Source organism: Salmo salar, chromosome 25, assembly GCF_965601325.2.
Source record: "Salmo salar chromosome 25, fSalSal1, whole genome shotgun sequence".
NCBI lineage: Eukaryota > Metazoa > Chordata > Actinopteri > Salmoniformes > Salmonidae > Salmo > Salmo salar.
The window spans coordinates 22,319,754-22,338,887 of NC_138315.1; the positions used below are offsets into that span (position 1 = coordinate 22,319,754).

Below are 19,134 nucleotides of genomic sequence, written 5' to 3' on the forward strand. Positions count from 1 at the left end.
AGCCAAGCGGTTAAGCGCGTTGGGCTAGTAACCGAAAGACCAGGTGAAACATCTGCTGATGTGCCCTTGTGTAAGGCACTTAACCTATAATTGCACCTGTAAGTCACTCTGGATAATAGATTCTGCTAAATGACTCAAATGTAAAGAGGTTGGTGGCACCTTAATTGGGGAGGATGTGGTAGTAGTTAGAGCAGAATAATTGGAAAGGTATCAACAACATCAAACACATGGTTTCCATGGTTTTGTTTTAATTATTGTGATAGGCTCATCATGTTTTACTGGTATGGCGTACCCCAATATTGCCTTTGCCTGTACGCCTTACCGGACCTTACCACCTTACTTTCACCCCTGAGTTTCTTTAAAAATAGAACCAGAAATAAAACATATTTTTAATATAGAATTAAGCATAATGATTATGGCTCTAGATTGCGGGATAAAGCTGTTTCAGGTGTTTGAAAAATGCAAACATTCTCCAACATATCGATGGGGCTCTAGCCCCCCTCCGGACCACCCACCAGCCATCTTTACTTACTTTGTGCCCCCTCAGATTTTGGGGTTGTAGGACGGCGGTGACACTACCCCTGTAGATTCCTTCCAAACTTTGTAACTACATATGCCTGCCATTGAACTCCAGAGGTGGAAAAAGTACCCTATTGTCATACTTGAGTAAAAGTGAAGATACTGTACCTTAATAGAAAATTAAGTGAAAGTCACCTAGTAAAATACTACTTGAGTAAAAATCTAAAAGTATTTAGTTTTAAATATATTTAAGTATCAAAAGTAAATGTAATTGAGAAAATATACTTAAGTATCAAAAGTAAAAATAATTTTTTCAAAATCCTTATATTAAGCAAACCAGATGGCACCATTTTGTTGTTTTTTATTTATTTATGGATAGCCAGGGGCACAGTCCAACACTCAAGACATAATTTACAAACGAACCATGTGTTTAGTGAGTCAGCCAGATCAGAGGCAGTTGGAGTGACCAGGGATGTTCTCTTGAAAAGTGAGTGAATTTGACCATTTTCCTGTCCTACTAAGCATTCAAAAATGTAACAACTACTTTTGGGTGTCAGGGAAAACGTACGGGGTAAAAAGTACATTATTTTCTTTAGGAATGTATTTAAGTAAATGTTGTCAAAAATATAAAGATTAAAGTGCAGATACCCCCCCCCCCCCCCCCCAAAAAAAACGACGTAAGTAGTACTTTAAAGTATGTTTACTTTACACACCACATTTGAACTCGAGATCAGAGTAATATTCAGAGCATATTCATTTCCAGTTTATTACTGGGTCAATCCTGGTTTCCTGGCCGTCATTAACAATACCTTTCTCATCCAGGACCACTGAGCCAAAGACTTTTACAACTTTCATTGTTCTATCTGTGACTAAACTGTCCAGGATTTATCTATTTTTGCTGAACGGATATGAATTAATTCGGACTTCCGGTTTCAGTCTTACGGAACCACCAAAATGGCGAAAGTCGCCAAAACACACGAAGGTAAGACTATTTATTTAGAAAATGTTGTAAATGTGTATTATAATTTAACTTGACGTACGTCGGGTTCCTATTAAAAAGAGGATTAATATGCATCCATTGTTTATAAGGTAGCTACATGTTTTAGCTCTATTTTCATTCGTGACAACCTAACGATAAACGCAACGAGGACGGATAGCTAATGCCCCCCCCCCCCCCCCTTCAACTGCTAGGCTAGCTAGACAATACAACATTTCTACAACCATGATTTCCTTTATCAGTATGCTCTTCAATTATACTAATTGTGTAGATGTTGCTATAATAAACTTGCTATGGTACAGACATGGCTATATTTATTTAACAGCGTCAGTGTTGTTGTAGAAACTAAAATGGCGTTGGAAGTATGGCATGATGTCGGACGGACACCGCACTGATCCTAGTATCGTAACGTTTGACGTGTTCCAGATTACACATATCACGAATACATTTTGTAGCTAACTAGCTATGATAGCCAACGTTATTTGGATGATCTAATCTTTGTCCAGCCAGCACGATCTGATTGCGCTCAAATTGAAACTAATTTAGCAGGCCCTAACTCAGCGTTTCCCAAACTCGGTCCTGGGGATCCCAAGGGCTGCAGGTTAAGGTTTTATATCTAGCGCTACAAATCTGATCAACAAAATCAACTAATCATCCAGATTTGATGATTTGAATCGGCTGTGTAGTCCTAGGACAAAAACGTGCCCCCCTTGTGGTCCCCAGAACTGAATTTGGGAAATGATGCCCTAGTTACTTTGTCAACACAGCGATCGATTTGACCACAGATGAGAGCTAATGCGTGCTATACAAGCATACTAATTCATTACAATACAATAGTAGATTTTTTTTAAAGGAAATATGTAGCTTTTCACTACTGCTGATGCTATTTACGTTTTTGTTAATTCTCATATGGTAATATGCTTGATATCTTTGGTGATGCGTTTGTACATATTTTTCAACACCCTGAAAGTCAATGACTGTTGTGTTATTCTTCCCCCTGTCCCCAGACATTGAGGCCCAGATCCTGGAGATCCAGGGCATGAAGGCTGCCCTGGTGGAGGAGGGAGCAGATCAGGGTGTGGGCCTGGACTCAACTGGATATTACGACCAGGAGATCTATGGTGGCAGTGACAGCCGCTTCGCTGGATATGTCACCTCCATTGCTGCCAATGAACAGGAGGATGTAAGTGTTGCATGTCAAATCCTGTGTTTTGATGTATGTGTATGTATGCTTGTTTTCTTTTTAACTTTGAAAATTGTCACATAAAAGTGTTTTATGTTGTCTGCAACACTGACATCCTCCTTCTCTTCCTAGGGGTCAGGCGTCAGCTATTCCAGTGTCATATTTTTAATGGCGTTCACTACTCCATTATGTCTTGTCTGCGAGCTGGGAGAGTCTGCCTTAAGTGGCTAGGCTTGACCAGACTCTTCTCTCTCTTATTTTCAGGATGACGAGGAGGACTCTTCAACAAGTCTACTTGGACAGAAGAAACCGGGGTATCATGCTCCGGTGGCTATACTCAATGCAATACCACAGTCAGACGAACAGGTTAGCCCCAGTAACACCATCTCCCTCTCCTCTCCAGCTTTTGCAATAAGTGTAGAATTCTACTTTTGAGTTCAAACCTGACAGAGAACCTATTACTGAACCTTATTGCAAAAGTTTGGGATTTGCTTAATTATCCTGCTACTATCTTGTCATATACATTTTATTATGGCTAGTTCTCACATTAAATGTCTGTTTACCATGATGACATGTATTGTAACATGCTGTGTTCTCTTTCCTCTCAGTACGACCCGTTCGCCGAGCACAGGCCCGCCAAGATTGCAGAGCGTGAGGACGAGTACAAGGCCAGACGACGACAGATGATCATCTCTCCGGAGCGACTCGACCCCTTTGCAGATGGTAAATTTCACCCCTCCGTCCTCCCTCCATAGTGTCCTCCCCTGTTCATGTTATACCCTCTCTCCCTTATCCCATGGCTGCCTTTCAAGGGTTTCAACCCACCTCTTGTTGCTTAGCCCTTCGAGCACTGCAACGGCTTGCTCCCCAGACTAAGACCTTCCCTTGGTAATCTTTCCTGGCCCGAGGGCGGTTGGTTCTCTTGTCACTGCGCCTTTTATCACTCATCATTTTCTCTCAATAAAATCTCTTTGCTTTGAGGCAAACGGTCTGCAATGCAGATACAATGTTTTTTTTTTCTTCTTGGAAAATGACAATAATTGTAAACAGGATTTAAGTAGTATAAAATAAATGTCTGCCAGTGAGGGGTTCCATTTTGTTTTAGGGAGAGGTGGTTTGCCGTTGTCTTGGTTAGACTTTCGTACCTAACACTACATGGGTGGCAGGTAGCTTGTGTGTGTCTCGAAGGGTTAACATACCCATGTGGCTATCTCATGTACTGATGGTGGAAAGAACTGTCTTACTCTTAAGAAAGGTATTAAGTAATGTGATTTGCAAAGAAAATAAACTTCTATATGGGTTTGATGGTCAACTTTGGGGTAATTCACCTGCTCATGCAATATGCCACAACCTGCTGTGCCCAGTAGACGGGAACACAATGACCCCCCCACACACACATACATACACCACCCCAGAAACGTGCTGGCCGTATGAAGCTTGGCTCCAAGTCACTGAAAGCCCCTAGATGGCACACCACCTGGGTACAGATATGAAGTATTTCTGTGTAGAACAAGAACACATAAAATGAGCAATGTAATCAGACCACTCCTTTTCTTCCAAGTGGCCCTTCCTTCACTCCAGTACAGTACCATTGTGCAGGCTTATGGTCAGTTACCACCACTGTTGGCTTGTCAGACTTCTAGGGGTTGGGGAACTTCCATTAGAAAAGAACAGGACGTCACAAATTATGACACAACGGCACTACAGTTTGTGTGTGTGTCATCCACATTACTGAGTTATGGTCTCAGATTTCATCGCACATTTAAATGGCTTTTGGTCCAAGTCGGTTCAGGCGTCGTGACTTGGACTCCCAAGTGTGTGATTTAATAGAGTGAATTACAATTGCGGCTTAATCTTTGGCAACGGGCTTGTCTTGCCCCTTACCCCTCACAGGGGCAAGGAGCTGTCAACTAGCTATATTCACATTCCTCAAAGCCTAAATGAACTGAATAGTCCATCAGGCCCTCTTTTGTTTAACTATCTCTGAGAATACGGCTTGACTAGCCATTGAGTATTTGATTAACTAAACACATACCGCCTAGAATAGATTTAAGGTATTTATCTACACAATGCAACAATTTGTTTGTATTGGCTGAAGCACCCATGTCTCTTTTCTGAGATGAAGTGGCCTCAGTGCCTCTATGTAGTCTGGGTAGGCCTGCATATAGACAGCTCTGTCATATACAAAGATGTTGTGTAAATATATTTCTATTTTACATCTTTGTAAAATAGAAACATATCAAAGAAATCTGTGTGCCGCAATTCCACAGGCCCATACTAACTGTCCTTAATTTCTCTCCTACAGCAGTACTGCTTTGCCAGTCCTGTACTGCAGTCTCTTAAGGGTGCAGCAACTCATCTTGTGTAGGTTATGGTGAACAGACAGAAGCGTGCGCTTGTCACTTTTGTCAGGGTCCGCTGGTTGTCTGTCTGGGTGGGGGGGGCAGCTCTTACTCAATAAACCTCTACCCTGAGAACCTTTTTAATTTTATCTTCTACCCTAGACTTTATATCATTACCTTTAAACCATAGCAATTTCATGGTAGTCTTTTGCTTTAGATTGATTTTGTAATTAATAATGAATTAAAAAAAATATATTTTTCTAAAAAGGAAGTCAAGATCTACATTTACGAAGTTGAAATGGCAATCGTCTCTGATGTCAAACTACCAACTGCTCAGTAGCAGGCTGCCTGTCCCCCCCCCCGGAACTAATCGTAGCCTCCACAGCCCCTGATGTAAACGTGTAACTACGTATAGATGCTCTCCCTACCCTGGGTTACATAAAGTAGCTACACGTTTATCTCACAAGAAGATTCCTAGATTTGGGAACAATTTTTAGATTTTAATTTTATTAATCAATACTTCACAATCTAGAGGGTATTTTACATTTTTTCATTTATTTAAGGTTTGAGCCCCAGGAGGATTTTTCTTTTGAGTGACTTAAAAACAAATCACAGGTGGTATGCTTATGTGTGTGAGTTCCAACCCTTTTCCAAAGTGTTACTAATGGTAAAGAGACATTTTCTAGGCTTCTTTTCTGCCGGTTGAAGTCTGACTGCAGAAGGACCCTTGGCACTGAAAGTGTACGTATTCTGGAGAGCACAGCCCAGGACCCCTGCATCAGTGATGGCTTTATCCTCGCCTGTTATCTCCTTAAAAGAAAGAAAAAAACCCCACCTCAGCTCTTTCTCTATGTATCTGCCTGTTGTTTTTTTATTCAGCTATGTTTGTATGTAAGGCAAGCAAGAGAGGACTGCCTGTATGTTGTGTATCTAGATTTGTCTTGTTGTGATTCAGCTTAAGGAACTAAAACAGTAAAAGTTTCTAAAGAAGTGAGGGCCTAGCTGAGCTGGCTGTGTTTTACTTGCTGTGTATGTTATGGATCCGGGTCCTGGGGCGTGTTCTAATCGGCTGCCCTGTGTCTTGTTGGTGCTCTCTCGCGCAGGGGGCAAAACGCCGGATCCAAAGCTGCAGTCCAGGTCGTACATGGATGTCATGAAGGAGCAGCACCTGACCAAAGAGGAGGTAAGACAGACCAGATATACCCCCTTTGTGGTTTAGCTCAAGGGCATAACTTTGTCTTCAGGTAATGTGTCTTATTAGTGGTGTATCCATAGAGGGTTATAATATATAAGAATATTTCATTATGTGGGTCTGTTCAGTGTGGGGTTTTGTTGCCTTCAATAGACTTCCGTCCTACAAAGCTCAAGGGAAACTTTCCTGTGTTGTGGTTAGTATCTGGTTCGTGTTCTCACTCTCTCTTCTCTCCCTTTATGCAGAAAGAGATCCGTCAGCAGATGGCAGAAAAGGCCAAAACGGGAGACCTGAAGGCTGTCAACGGCTCTGCTGCCTCCCAGGCTGCCGCTGCCGCCGCCAAGCGCAAACGCCGCTGGGACCAGACGGCCGAGAAACAGGACCAATCAGGAACACCCAGCAACGCCGGCACACCCAAGAAGATGTCTAGCTGGGACCAGGCTGACCAGGCTGCTGAGGTAAAACGTGTTATCTTAGCTGATCAGATCAATCAAGTTTGTATCCTTACTGTGACTTGGTGCGAGCTAGTGTTTGATCAGCAAATTATATAGGACCAAGTGTTTTTGGGGCAGTTTATTTCTGTCTTGCCATGACTTAAATATTCTTTTTTATGCTCCTAGTGGAACTAAGGACATCAACCTGGCTTCATTTCTGGTCTGTAAGAACTCATTGATGCCTTTATCTCCTGACTCTTTTTCTCGCTCTCTCCACAGCAGACCCCAGGACACACCCCTGGCCACACCCCCTCCAACAGCCGCTGGGACGAGACCCCTGGCAGGAATAAGGGTAGCGAGACCCCAGGGGCCACTCCTAGCTCCCGGATGTGGGACCCAACCCCCAGCCACACCCCAGCCGGAGCAGCCACCCCAGGCAGAGGGGACACACCGGGACACACCACCCCCGGGCATGGGGGAGCCACAGGCAGCGTGCGCAAAAACCGTTGGGACGAGACCCCCAAGACTGAGAGGGAGACCCCTGGTCATGGTAGTGGTTGGGCCGAGACTCCCCGTACAGACAGAGGAGACGAGTCGGTGGGAGAGACCCCCACCCCCGGGGCCAGTAAGAGGAAGTCCCGTTGGGACGAGACCCCTGCCAGCCAGATGGGCTCTTCCACTCCACTGATGACCCCTGGGAAGACTCCCATTGGAACCCCTGCCATGAATATGGCCACTCCCTCTCCAGGTACTGTCAATCACCTAACCTACATCTCAACCCATTTTCAATTCTTTTAGAGGTAGAATATCATTTAAAACTGACAACGGTTGGCGAATCACGTTTGCTATTACGTACTTGTTGTTAATTTGTTCGTAGTATAAATTACTAGTGATAGAAGTAGTAGAATGTCCCACTAAGTCGTGATACTAGGTTGAGGCGTGTTTTACATTATGTATGCGTTTCCTATCCTGTCAGGTCACCTGATGAGCATGACCCCAGAGCAGCTGCAGGCGTGGCGTTGGGAGAGGGAGATCGATGAGAGAAACCGACCACTCACAGACGATGAGCTGGACGCCATGTTCCCAGAGGGATACAAGGTAGGGTAGACACTCACCAGCACAATGGAGAAATCCCATCATATACCTATATTAATTGAGTGAATAGTCTTCAGTGATGATAAGATAACGAGTTGGAACAGGACAGTCTGTCTCTGGTCACTGGGTCTGTGTCACGTTCTGTCTCTCTGGGTTCAGTTCCCCACAACGGCGTGTCTCTTACTGAAGACCTCAGTCCTGTACACAAAAAAAGAGTAAACCGTACTGTAAAATAAGTTAACGGTATAGTAAGTGAACAGTACGGATGTTTCATCTTCCACCTCCCTCCACAGGTCCTTCCCCCACCAGCAGGCTATGTGCCCATTCGTACCCCGGCCCGGAAGCTGTCTGCCACCCCCACCCCCATGGGGGGTATGACAGGCTTCCACATGCAGCAGGAGGACCGCTCCATGAAGCAGATCAACGACCAGCCTAGTGGGAACCTGCCCTTCCTCAAACCAGACGACATCCAGTACTTTGATAAACTGCTGGTTGAGGTAGATGAGTCCACTCTGAGCCCAGAGGAACAGAAGGAGCGTAAGATCATGAAACTGCTGCTGAAGATCAAGAACGGAACACCTCCCATGAGAAAGGTGAGACCAGCTGCCAACTGTCCTCAGTCTTGACCACAGAATAAAAAATGGAACTTTCCCTGACCAAGATGGCTGCCATTATCCGCACGTTCTACGAGCTATGAAGGTTTATGACATAGGCTATATATATTGTATCTCTATGGTCTTTACTCCATCTTCATTTTGGTGTGTAACTCTCACCACTGAAATGTCAACCACCCAGTCTAACCCCTTTGCGTCTCTTCTCAGGCTGCCCTGCGTCAGATCACAGACAAGGCGAGGGAGTTTGGAGCAGGGCCCCTGTTCAACCAGATCCTACCCCTGCTCATGTCTCCTACTCTGGAGGACCAGGAGCGCCACCTACTGGTCAAGGTCATTGACCGCATCCTCTACAAGCTGGACGATCTCGTCCGCCCATACGTACACAAGGTGGGTCAGTGTGTGTGTGAGAGTGGCAGTACTCTGACTCTGTTTCAATATGTCTCCTGTGCTGAGATTGGCACTGTGTGTGGTTCACTAACTGACTCTCTGTTCCCCAGATCCTGGTGGTGATTGAGCCCCTGCTGATTGATGAAGATTACTACGCCAGAGTGGAGGGCAGAGAGATCATCTCCAATTTGGCCAAGGTGAGCCCCACTCCCAGACCTATAATGTACTCCCACATCCACCACGGTTAGGTAATATGCCTGTTGGACCTGTCCGTGGTCAGATCAGGGCTAGCTGAAAAACCAGCACCGATTTGACATCCATTTCATTTCTGTTCTCACCCTGCACCCGTTGGTTACATTCCTACAGCGAGTAGAGGATATTTTTTTCTCTCTCCTGAAATCACATTAGAAAATGACACTTATGCTGTCTATGCAAGCAGTGTCATGAACACTAATTAATCTGTTGATCTCTTTCCATGTCTCTCTCCTTCCCTCCCCCTCTAGGCTGCCGGCCTGGCCACTATGATCTCCACCATGAGGCCTGATATTGACAACATGGATGAGTATGTCAGAAATACAACAGCCAGAGCTTTCGCTGTCGTAGCGTCCGCTCTGGGTATCCCCTCCCTGCTGCCCTTCCTCAAGGCTGTGTGTAAGAGCAAGAAGTCATGGCAGGCCCGCCACACGGGCATCAAGATTGTCCAGCAGATCGCCATCCTCATGGGTTGTGCCATCCTGCCCCATCTGAGGAGTCTGGTGGAGATCATCGAGCATGGTGAGCCGAGGGAGCGACAGATAGTATGTGACTTGATGGGGTAGTTTAGTTTTCTACTATCTAGTAATAGTCATTTTGTTATATTTGGGAGTTACTGTCTAGTAAATGTGATTCGTAGTTGAGCTTTTTTATTTTACATTTTTTTTGTGCGTTTTCAAGTTCATTGGCTTTTTAAGTGCATTTCACACATGGTCACTAAACACTAAACACACTACCAGGAAGGATAAAATATGATCTTTACTGACCTTTACTGTCTGCGCCCCCCTCAGGTCTAGTGGATGAGCAGCAGAAGGTGCGGACCATCAGTGCCCTGGCCATCGCTGCCCTGGCTGAGGCTGCCACTCCCTACGGTATCGAGTCCTTTGACTCCGTACTCAAACCCCTGTGGAAGGGTATCCGACAGCACAGAGGAAAGGTGAGGACACAACACTGGAGGACCAAACTGTTGAGGACCCATTGCCTTCGGTTTCATGCCTGCGAATCATTCTCGCCTGTTCGACCTATCCGTGGTCAGATCAGGGCTAGTACTTCGCTAGATGGACACCAACATGAGAACTGGCAGATGTGACATCATTTCACTTCTGTTCTCACCCTGCACCCGTTGGTTACATTCTTAAAACAAGTAGTTAATACAAGTTTACCTGAAATCACATTCAACTTTATCAGAGTTACTTGACTGTGTAGACCTGGTAACTGAGTTAACTTCTTACATCTAGGCTTGCCAATATCCAGTGGCGCGAAATACAAAAACCTCAAATGCAATAATTTCAATTTTTCAAACATACGACTATTTTACACCATTTTAAAGATAAGACTCGTTAATGTAACCACATTGTCCAATTTCAAAAAAGGCTTTACAGCGAAAGCAAAACATTAGATTATGTTAGGAGAGTACATAGCCAAAAATAATCACACAGCCAGTTTCCAAGCAAGAATATATGTCACAAAAACACAAAACACAGCTAAATGAAGCACTAACCTTTGATGATCTTCACCAGATGACACTCCTAGGACATTATGTTATACAATACATGCATGTTTTGTTCAATCAAGTTCATATTTATATCAAAAAACAGCTTTTTACATTGGCGTGTGATGTTCAGAAATTGTATTCCCACTAAATTACTCATCATAAACGTTGACAAAATACATAACAATTTTTTAAAGAATTATAGATACAGAACTCCTTTATGCAATCGCTATGTTAGATTTTAAAATAGCTTTTCGGCGAAAGCACATTTTGCAATATTCTGAGTACATAGCTCAGCCATCACGGCTAGCTATTTTGACACCCGCCAAGTTCGGGGCACACTAAACTCAGAATTAGTATTAGAAAAATGGTATTACCTTTGCTGATCTTTGTCAGAATGCACTTCCAGGACTGCTACTTCCACAAGAAATGTTGTTTTTGTTCCAAATAATCCATAGTTATGTCCAAATACCTCCGTTTTGTTCGTGCGTTCAGGTCACTATCCAAAGGGTAACGCGCGAGCGCAATTCGAGACAAAAAAATTCCAAATGTTCCATTACCATACTTGGAAGCATGTCAAACGCTGTTTAAAATCAATTTTTATGGTATTTTCTCGTAAGATAGCGATAATATTCCAACCGGGCAATAGTGTATTCGTTCAAAGAGGTAAAGAAAAAAACAGCGTGAATGCGCATATCCAATCTCTTTGTCACCAGGCAGACCACTGAGAAACTGAGCTACTATACTCTGCCCAGAGACAGGAGACGCCTCAATCCGCTTTCTGAAGGCTTTAGAGCCAATGGAAGCCTTAAAAAGTGCGACGTAACCCCACAGATACTGTAGTTTCGATAGAGAATCAAAAGAACTACAAATTCTCAGACAGGCCGCTTCCTGCTTGGAATTTTCTTAGGTTTTTGCCTGCCATATGAGTTCTGTTATACTCACAGACACCATTCAAAAAGTTTTAGAAACTTCAGAGTGTTTCTATCCAAATCTACTAATAATATGCAAATATTTGACTCTGGGCCCGAGAAGTAGGCCGTTTAATTTGGGTACGTTTTTCATCCGGCCGTGAAAATACTGCCCTTATAGCGAAGAGGTTAAACCTCCCTCTCTTTCCCCTCTGGGTTCCAGGGTCTGGCTGCGTTCCTGAAGGCCATTGGCTACCTGATCCCTCTGATGGATGCTGAGTATGCTAACTACTACACCAGAGAGGTCATGCTGATCCTCATCAGAGAGTTCCAGTCCCCTGACGAGGAGATGAAGAAGATCGTGCTCAAGGTGAGGGAGCCTAACTCTGTGTGTGTGTGTGTGTGTGTGTGTGTGTGTGTGTGTGTGTGTGTGTGTGTGGTGTGTGTGTGTGTGTGTGTGTGTGTGTGTGTGTGTGTGTGTGTGTGTGTGTGTGCGTGCGAATCATTCTCGCCTGTTCGACCTATCCGTGGTCAGATCAGGGCTAGTACTTCGCTAGATGGACACCAACATGAGAACTGGCAGATGTGACATCATTTCACTTCTGTTCTCACCCTGCACCCGTTGGTTACATTTCCAAAATGGAAAGAAGTTGCAGATGCTAGCTAGTACACTTAAAACAGAATTGGTGTATGTGTGGCCTGTTTCTAACCCCCATTGTTCCCCCTCTCTTCCAGGTGGTGAAACAGTGCTGTGGTACTGACGGTGTGGAGGCCAACTACATCAAGACAGAGATCCTGCCCCCCTTCTTCAAGCACTTCTGGCAGCACAGGATGGCCCTGGACAGACGCAACTACAGACAGGTAGGTACACATGACTCCATACACTAACAACATGTTGAATTTGTTTGGTCAAGTAGGCAGTTGTGTCCAAGTATAAATAGAAAAGCAAAAATTAAGGTCTGTGCCGAGGCTTGTAGCAGAAGATGACTGGTGATTTAAGCGTTAGATTTACTAAGTAAAGTTCAACATTAAGTTGAACTATACCAAGCAACGATAAGCAGAAGATTTTATGACTGGATTTCAATGTTTAGTTCAACGTTAATTAATCACTGCCGTGTTTCCCCCCGAGGTGTGAACTGACCCAATCCCTCCCCCCATCTCTCTCTAGCTGGTGGACACCACAGTAGAGCTGGCCAACAAGGTGGGAGCAGCAGAGATCATCTCTCGTATCGTAGATGACCTGAAGGACGAGGCAGAGCAGTACAGGAAGATGGTGATGGAGACCATAGAGAAGATCATGGGGAACCTGGGAGCTGCTGACATCGACCACAAGCTGGAGGAGCAGCTGATCGACGGCATCCTGTACGCCTTCCAGGAACAGACCACTGAGGTGAGACCAGGGGCACCTTCAGGGAGGAACAGTGTTGTGGAACGTTCAGATAGAAATAGTTTATGTAGAACAAATATGCCTTTATGACCTGTAGAATAAGGAATCATGTCCGCTCTATTCATGACATTTCTATGTGCAACGTTCCAGAATGTTTGCCGACTGAACCTGGCTCAGGGTATAATGTTAGGGACATTGGGGAATGTTCAGATAGACATTTTGTAAACGCCTGTGATGAAACAAGTTATCCCTGTCTGAACAGCAGTGTGGACTTCTGGTAGTCTGAGGTTTGATGGGAGATTCATATTGATTGGAATGGGTAAGCATCTGTGTCTGAAATGGCATACTATTCCATTTAAACCAGAGCCCTATGGGCTTTGGTCAAATGTAGTGCACTATATAGGGAATAGGATGCCATTTTGAACACACACTCTATCCATTAGCCTACCTGTGTAGACTATGACTAACTCTAGTTGGCCTCTGACCCTGTGTAGGACTCTGTAATGCTGAACGGGTTTGGCACGGTGGTGAATGCCCTGGGGAAGAGGGTGAAGCCCTACCTGCCTCAGATCTGTGGTACGGTACTGTGGCGTCTCAACAACAAGTCTGCTAAGGTCCGCCAGCAGGCTGCTGACCTCATCTCTCGTACCGCCGTGGTCATGAAGACCTGCCAGGAGGTTAGACTGACTCAGACACACACTCGTACTCTCTCACTCACAAACTTTGCTACGAACGTCACAAAAGATGAGCAGGGTTTCTCTTCCTTTCTAAACCTTTCTTTCTCCCCTCAACAGGAGAAGCTGATGGGTCATCTGGGAGTGGTGTTGTATGAGTACCTAGGAGAGGAGTACCCTGAAGTACTGGGAAGCATCCTCGGTGCTCTCAAGGCCATCGTCAACGTCATTGGTATGTAAACATCACCCTCTCACTGCTACACCGGTCTTCTCTCTGCGAATCATTCTCGCCTGTTGGACCTATCCGTGGTCAGATCAGGGCTAGTACTTCGCTAGATGGACACCAACATGAGAACTGGCAGATGTGACATCATTTCACTTCTGTTCTCACCCTGCACCCGTTGGTTACAAATGAAAAGTCAATTGGCATTTAGTGTCTTCCAAAACACAACTTATTCTCTGTTTTATATAGCTCAGGACACCATTCCTCTCGCTTCCTGAAACATACGCTGCAATTATTTATGAGATAGCACTCAAGTTGGAAGAGAAATGCCTAAGAATGAATTGGGTTAGTTGAGTTCAGTGAAGAACTTGGATTGGTCTGTTCAGAGGGTTCAACAGCATTAACATTAGAAGAGTGGTTATGGTAGTAGTAGTAGTAGTGGTGGTAAGAGTAAGACTGGTTGATATGCATCCAGACATCTGATTGGTTGTCCGTCCTGTCATTCATAGGCATGCATAAGATGACTCCACCAATCAAAGACCTGCTGCCGCGCCTGACGCCAATCTTGAAGAACAGACATGAGAAGGTGCAGGAGAACTGTATTGACCTGGTGGGCAGGATTGCTGACAGGTATGTGTGTGATGATGGCCTTGTATATTTCAATCTTTGACTCTCAATTCGACTTTCCTCGACATCCTGTCTCTTCCTTCTCAACCGTATTGGAGAGGGTCCGAGTTCCCTCTGGGAGAGGAGGAAAGATGAATTGAGAAAGCCTCTGACGCCTACTCGTATGTGCAGAAGTTGATAAACTAGTAGATGTTTCGTCAACCATGTTATAACTCCTGCTCTGTCTGTGTAGGGGTGCTGAGTACGTGTCGGCCAGGGAGTGGATGCGGATCTGCTTTGAGCTGCTGGAGCTCCTGAAGGCCCACAAGAAGGCCATCCGCAGAGCCACTGTCAACACCTTTGGATACATCGCCAAGGCTATCGGGTGAGTGCTCCAGTCTCTGGCTAATTCATGCCCATACCATCCTCACGGTTTGTCATCTATTAGGGATTCTGTTTGGAAATGAAATGTCTGCTCAAGGATGTTGTGTTCAATTGAATGTTTTCCCCTCCCAAATGTGAGCATTTTCAATTGTGCTTGGTCATATTCCTTTTGCTGTTGTGGTTTTTAATGTGCACTGATTTAGCATGTGGGTGACCTCCTGACCCCTCTCTCCCCATCCAGACCCCATGACGTGCTGGCCACACTACTCAACAACCTGAAGGTTCAGGAGCGTCAGAACAGAGTGTGTACCACCGTGGCCATCGCCATCGTGGCTGAGACCTGTTCTCCCTTCACCGTGCTCCCCGCGCTCATGAATGAGTACCGCGTGCCAGAGCTCAACGTGCAGAACGGGGTGCTCAAGTCCCTGTCCTTCCTGTTTGAGTACATTGGGGAGATGGGCAAGGACTACATTTACGCTGTCACGCCCCTGCTGGAGGATGCACTGATGGACAGGTGAAAGGACTGCATTGTGATGTTTTGGCTTAAGTTCTAGTAACTCAATGAACTCCTTCACTACCCAGATAAACATAACATTTCACTCCAAATAAGTATTCATTATATCTACAAGCAGTACATTTAACAACTAGCCATGGTGAGCTTCAGCCCTGTATGTCAACAGTGTTGGCAGGCAGTTGACTCAGTTTAATGGGTGGTATTACGCCTGCGAATCATTCTCGCCTGTTGGACCTATCCCCGTGGTCAGATCAGGGCTAGTACTTCGCTAGATGGACACCAACATGAGAACTGGCAGATGTGACATCATTTCACTTCTGTTCTCACCCTGCACCTGTTGGTTACAAAGTAAAGTGTAATTCATTGTCAATGAGGATTTCACCCTCAGACTTAGTATATACAGTGCATTTGGAAAGCATTCAGACCCATTGACTTTCCACATGTTACAGCCTTATTCTAAAATTGATTAAATCGCTTTTTCCCCCTCAATCTACACACAATACCCCATAATGACAAAGCAAAAACAAGTTTAGATATTTTTGCTAACTAATAAAAAAACGAAACAAAAAAACGGAAATATGACATTTACATAAGTATTCAGACCCTTTACTCAGTACTTTGTTGAAGCACCTTTGGCAGTGATTACAGCCTCAAGTATTCTTGGGTGTGACGCTACAAGCTTGGCACACCTGTATTTGGTGAGTTTCTCCCATTCCTCCCTGCAGATCCTCTCAAGCCCTCAGGTTGGATGGGGAATGTTGCTGCGCAGCTATTTTCAGGTCTCTCCAGAGATGTTCAAGTCTGGGTTCTGGCTGGGCCACTCAAGGACAATTAGAGACTTGTCCCGAAGCCACTCCTTCATTGTCTTGGCTGTGTGCTTAGCGTCGTTGTCCTGTTGGAAGGTGAACCATTGTCCCAGTCTGAGGTCCTGAGTGCTCTGGAGCAAGTTTTCATCAAGGATCTCTGTACTTTGCTCCATTCATCTTTCCCTCAATCCTGACTTGTCTCCCAGTCCCTGCTGCTGAAAAACATCCCACAGCATGATGCTGCTACCACCATGCTTCACCGTAGGGATGGAGCAATTTCTTCCGGACGTGATGCTTTGCAGTCAGGCCAAAGAGTTCAAACTTGGTTTCATCAGACCAGAGAATCTTGTTTCTCATGGTCTGAGAGTCCTTTAGGTGCCTTTTGGCAAACTCCAAGTGGGCTTTTACTGAGGAGTGGCTTCCATCTGGTCACACTACCATAAAGGCCTGATTAGTGGGAGTGCACCAGAGATGGTTGTCCTTCTGGAAGGTTCTCCCATCTCCACAGAGGAACTCTAGAGCTCTGTCAGAGTGACCATCGGGTTCTTGGTCACCTCCCTGACCAAGGCCCTTCACCCCCAATTGCTCAGTTTGGCCGAGCGGAAGGCTCTAGGAAGAGTCTTGGTGGTTCCAAACTTCTTCCTTTTAAGAATGATGGAGGCCACTGTGTTCTTGGACCTTCAATGCTGCAGACTTTTTTTGGTACCCTTCCCCAGATCTGTGCCTTGACAAAATCCTGTCTCTGAGCTCCATGGACAATTCCTTCGACCTCATGGCTTGGTTTTTGCTCTGACATGCACTGTCAACTGTGGGACCTTATATAGACAGGTGGGTCCCATTCCAAATAATGTCCAATCAATTGAATTTACCACAGGTGGACAAGTTGTAGAAACATCTCAAGGATGATCAATGGAAACAGGATGCACCTGAGCTCAATTTTGAATTTCATAGCAAAGGGTCTGAATACATATGTAAAGGTATTTGTTTTTTATTTTTAATACATTTGCTAAAGTTTCGAAAACCATTTTTGCTTCGTCATTATGGGGTATTGTGTGTCGATTGCTGACAAAACATTTATTTAATCCAATTTATATTAAGGCTGTAATGTAACAAAATGTAGAAAAAGTGAAGGGGTCTGAATACTTTCCGGAGGCCCTTTACACCTTTTGATTGGACCCATGTTAACCCTGTTTCCCCACTTCCTCTCCTCCTTACAGAGACCTGGTCCACAGACAGACAGCCAGTGCCGTGGTGCAGCACATGTCCCTGGGCGTCTACGGCTTCGGCTGTGAAGACTCTCTCAACCACCTGCTCAACTATGTGTGGCCCAACGTGTTTGAGACGTCGCCCCACGTCATCCAGGCTGTGATGGGGGCCTTGGAAGGCCTCAGGGTGGCCATCGGCCCCTGCCGCATGCTGCAGTATTGCCTACAGGTAACTACTACCACTACTGCCTACATCAAGGGTGGGCAAACTACGGCCTGATTTAAATGGCCGGTCCCTAAAAAATCTGTCGACCTCCGACTTTCGAAATCCAGATGTGGCCTGCAAGCCAAAAGGTTTGCCCACCCCTGACCTACATCAATGTTCTCCTTGCTTTGACACAGGTAGCAGACTACTATATATGTATGTCTAAGCTAGTTCCAGAATAACCCAGTGTTGAATCAACATCAAATGTCCAGAAAGGGATGTAAATGTGATAACTTATATTACTATCAACCGAAACCTACCCTTTATGACGTCCATGAAAGAACTACCGTAAAAAGAATAAGCCTAATGAAAATATAGTAGCACTGTAAGTACAGCCATTGAGTTGATGATGCTCTGTAACCCTGTCTCCTCTCCCCAGGGTCTGTTCCACCCTGCCAGGAAGGTGCGAGACGTCTACTGGAAGATCTACAACTCTATCTACATCGGCTCCCAGGATGCTCTCATTGCTCATTACCCCCACGTCTACAACGATGAGAAGAACCCTTACCTCCGCTATGAGCTGGAGTACTTCCTGTGATACTGATCTGCTCTCTCTCTCTGACGATTTCTCTCCCTCTTCTCTTTCTCTCTGTTCACCCTTTGTCCTATCTCTCTTGGTGTATAGGACTTGGTCCATTTTTTTATATTATTTATCTCCTCTGTCTTTGTAGTGGGTGTATCCAGCACAGCCACAGTGGCTGTGGCCTGAGATTCATTTTTAATACAATAAAAGCTGTGTATGATAGGGAAATAGAGTATAAAACGGAACAACTTCTTAAAACCTGTATGTATTGTTTTGTTTTATTTCTCCTTTTATAATCATTTCCATAAGGAATGACAGACAGTACAGTGAAGTGCAGGCTCTAAGTTTGCCTTGTTAAGGAATGGAAAAGCAACTCAGAAACTCTTTAAAATATTGTCATGGTTTCTTTTTACCGGCCTTGACCGTTCCTTCTCAATGCTTTGCTCGCCTATCCGTGATCACCCCCCCCCCCCCCCCCCTGTTCTTATCAGAATGTTGCTTTATTTGACTGAATAAACGTTTGTGTATAAAATAAAACCTCTGCTTTATTTTGAGTTGGTCAAAGTAAAGCATGAGACATGACTACTCATAGGAGTAATAATATGGAAAGTGGTATATGGAAAGCGGTCTATGAAAAGTACAATCTTCCTTTCCCTATGGTAATTTCCCTATGCCTATGGTCATAACCTTGGAGGGAGAAGAACTCCTTGGTTGAATATGTGAGAACATACCAGCATTCTCCAGATTCAGATTCCACGCAGATCACCTTTGCCACCTTGTGTCATGTCAGAACCTCATGTTCCACAGGCACTACTAGTCTTAGAGTAATGATTGTTTTTTTTATTGCAGTTAAATGTACACAAGCTGGCGTAGATCATCGACCATACCAAATTAGCTATATTTCACCCAGAAATGCCACAAGATTACATTACAAAGGCTACAGTTTGTTCAGAAATGTTTATAAAGGGAAACATCAACCCTCTATAATGCCTTTTGTTCCCTTATCAGGCCCTGTCATCCTGCTGAGACATAACAGACCAAGGAGAAGGAGTGCTCCGTGTAGCTAGCCCTGTGGTTTTGACGTGGAAACGAATGCTTGTGTGCCTCTAAGGCTATATGGGGATTCTGG

General features: G+C 44.8%; 1 protein-coding gene across 3 annotated transcripts; it reads left to right on the forward strand.

The window, feature by feature from the left end:
- The first annotated feature begins 1,347 nt into the window (after positions 1-1,347).
- On the forward strand, positions 1,348-18,542 carry LOC106586372 (splicing factor 3B subunit 1). Of its 3 annotated transcripts, none has more exons than XM_014173571.3 (23): positions 1,348-1,501; positions 2,524-2,699; positions 2,964-3,065; positions 3,308-3,422; positions 6,145-6,224; positions 6,479-6,691; positions 6,947-7,415; positions 7,644-7,765; positions 8,056-8,355; positions 8,584-8,763; positions 8,874-8,960; positions 9,267-9,537; positions 9,807-9,952; positions 11,642-11,788; positions 12,154-12,279; positions 12,587-12,808; positions 13,300-13,482; positions 13,600-13,711; positions 14,212-14,332; positions 14,562-14,693; positions 14,934-15,206; positions 17,230-17,446; positions 17,862-18,542. In XM_014173571.3, exons 1-23 carry the CDS (start codon positions 1,474-1,476, stop codon positions 18,018-18,020), a joined length of 3,981 nt encoding a protein of 1,326 aa, XP_014029046.1. In that variant the 5' UTR covers positions 1,348-1,473; the 3' UTR covers positions 18,021-18,542. The 3 variants fall into 3 exon arrangements, with proteins under 3 accessions (XP_014029046.1, XP_014029047.1, XP_014029048.1); XM_014173572.3 differs by having other exon boundaries at positions 6,950-7,415; XM_014173573.3 differs by lacking the exons at positions 1,348-1,501; positions 2,524-2,699; positions 2,964-3,065; positions 3,308-3,422 and adding an exon at positions 3,461-5,782.
- The last annotated feature ends 592 nt before the right edge of the window (positions 18,543-19,134 follow it).

What these genes read in the sequence shown, in the direction of transcription:
- LOC106586372 (XM_014173571.3), top strand. Translation starts at nt 1,474, where the DNA reads ATGGCGAAAGTCGCCAAAACACACGAAG. An exon ending in TCATGAAGACCTGCCAGGAG is followed by an intron (nt 13,483 to 13,599) that starts GTTAGACTGACT and finishes TCCCCTCAACAG; the next exon opens with GAGAAGCTGATGGGTCATCT. An exon ending in TGCTGCAGTATTGCCTACAG is followed by an intron (nt 17,447 to 17,861) that starts GTAACTACTACC and finishes TCCTCTCCCCAG; the next exon opens with GGTCTGTTCCACCCTGCCAG.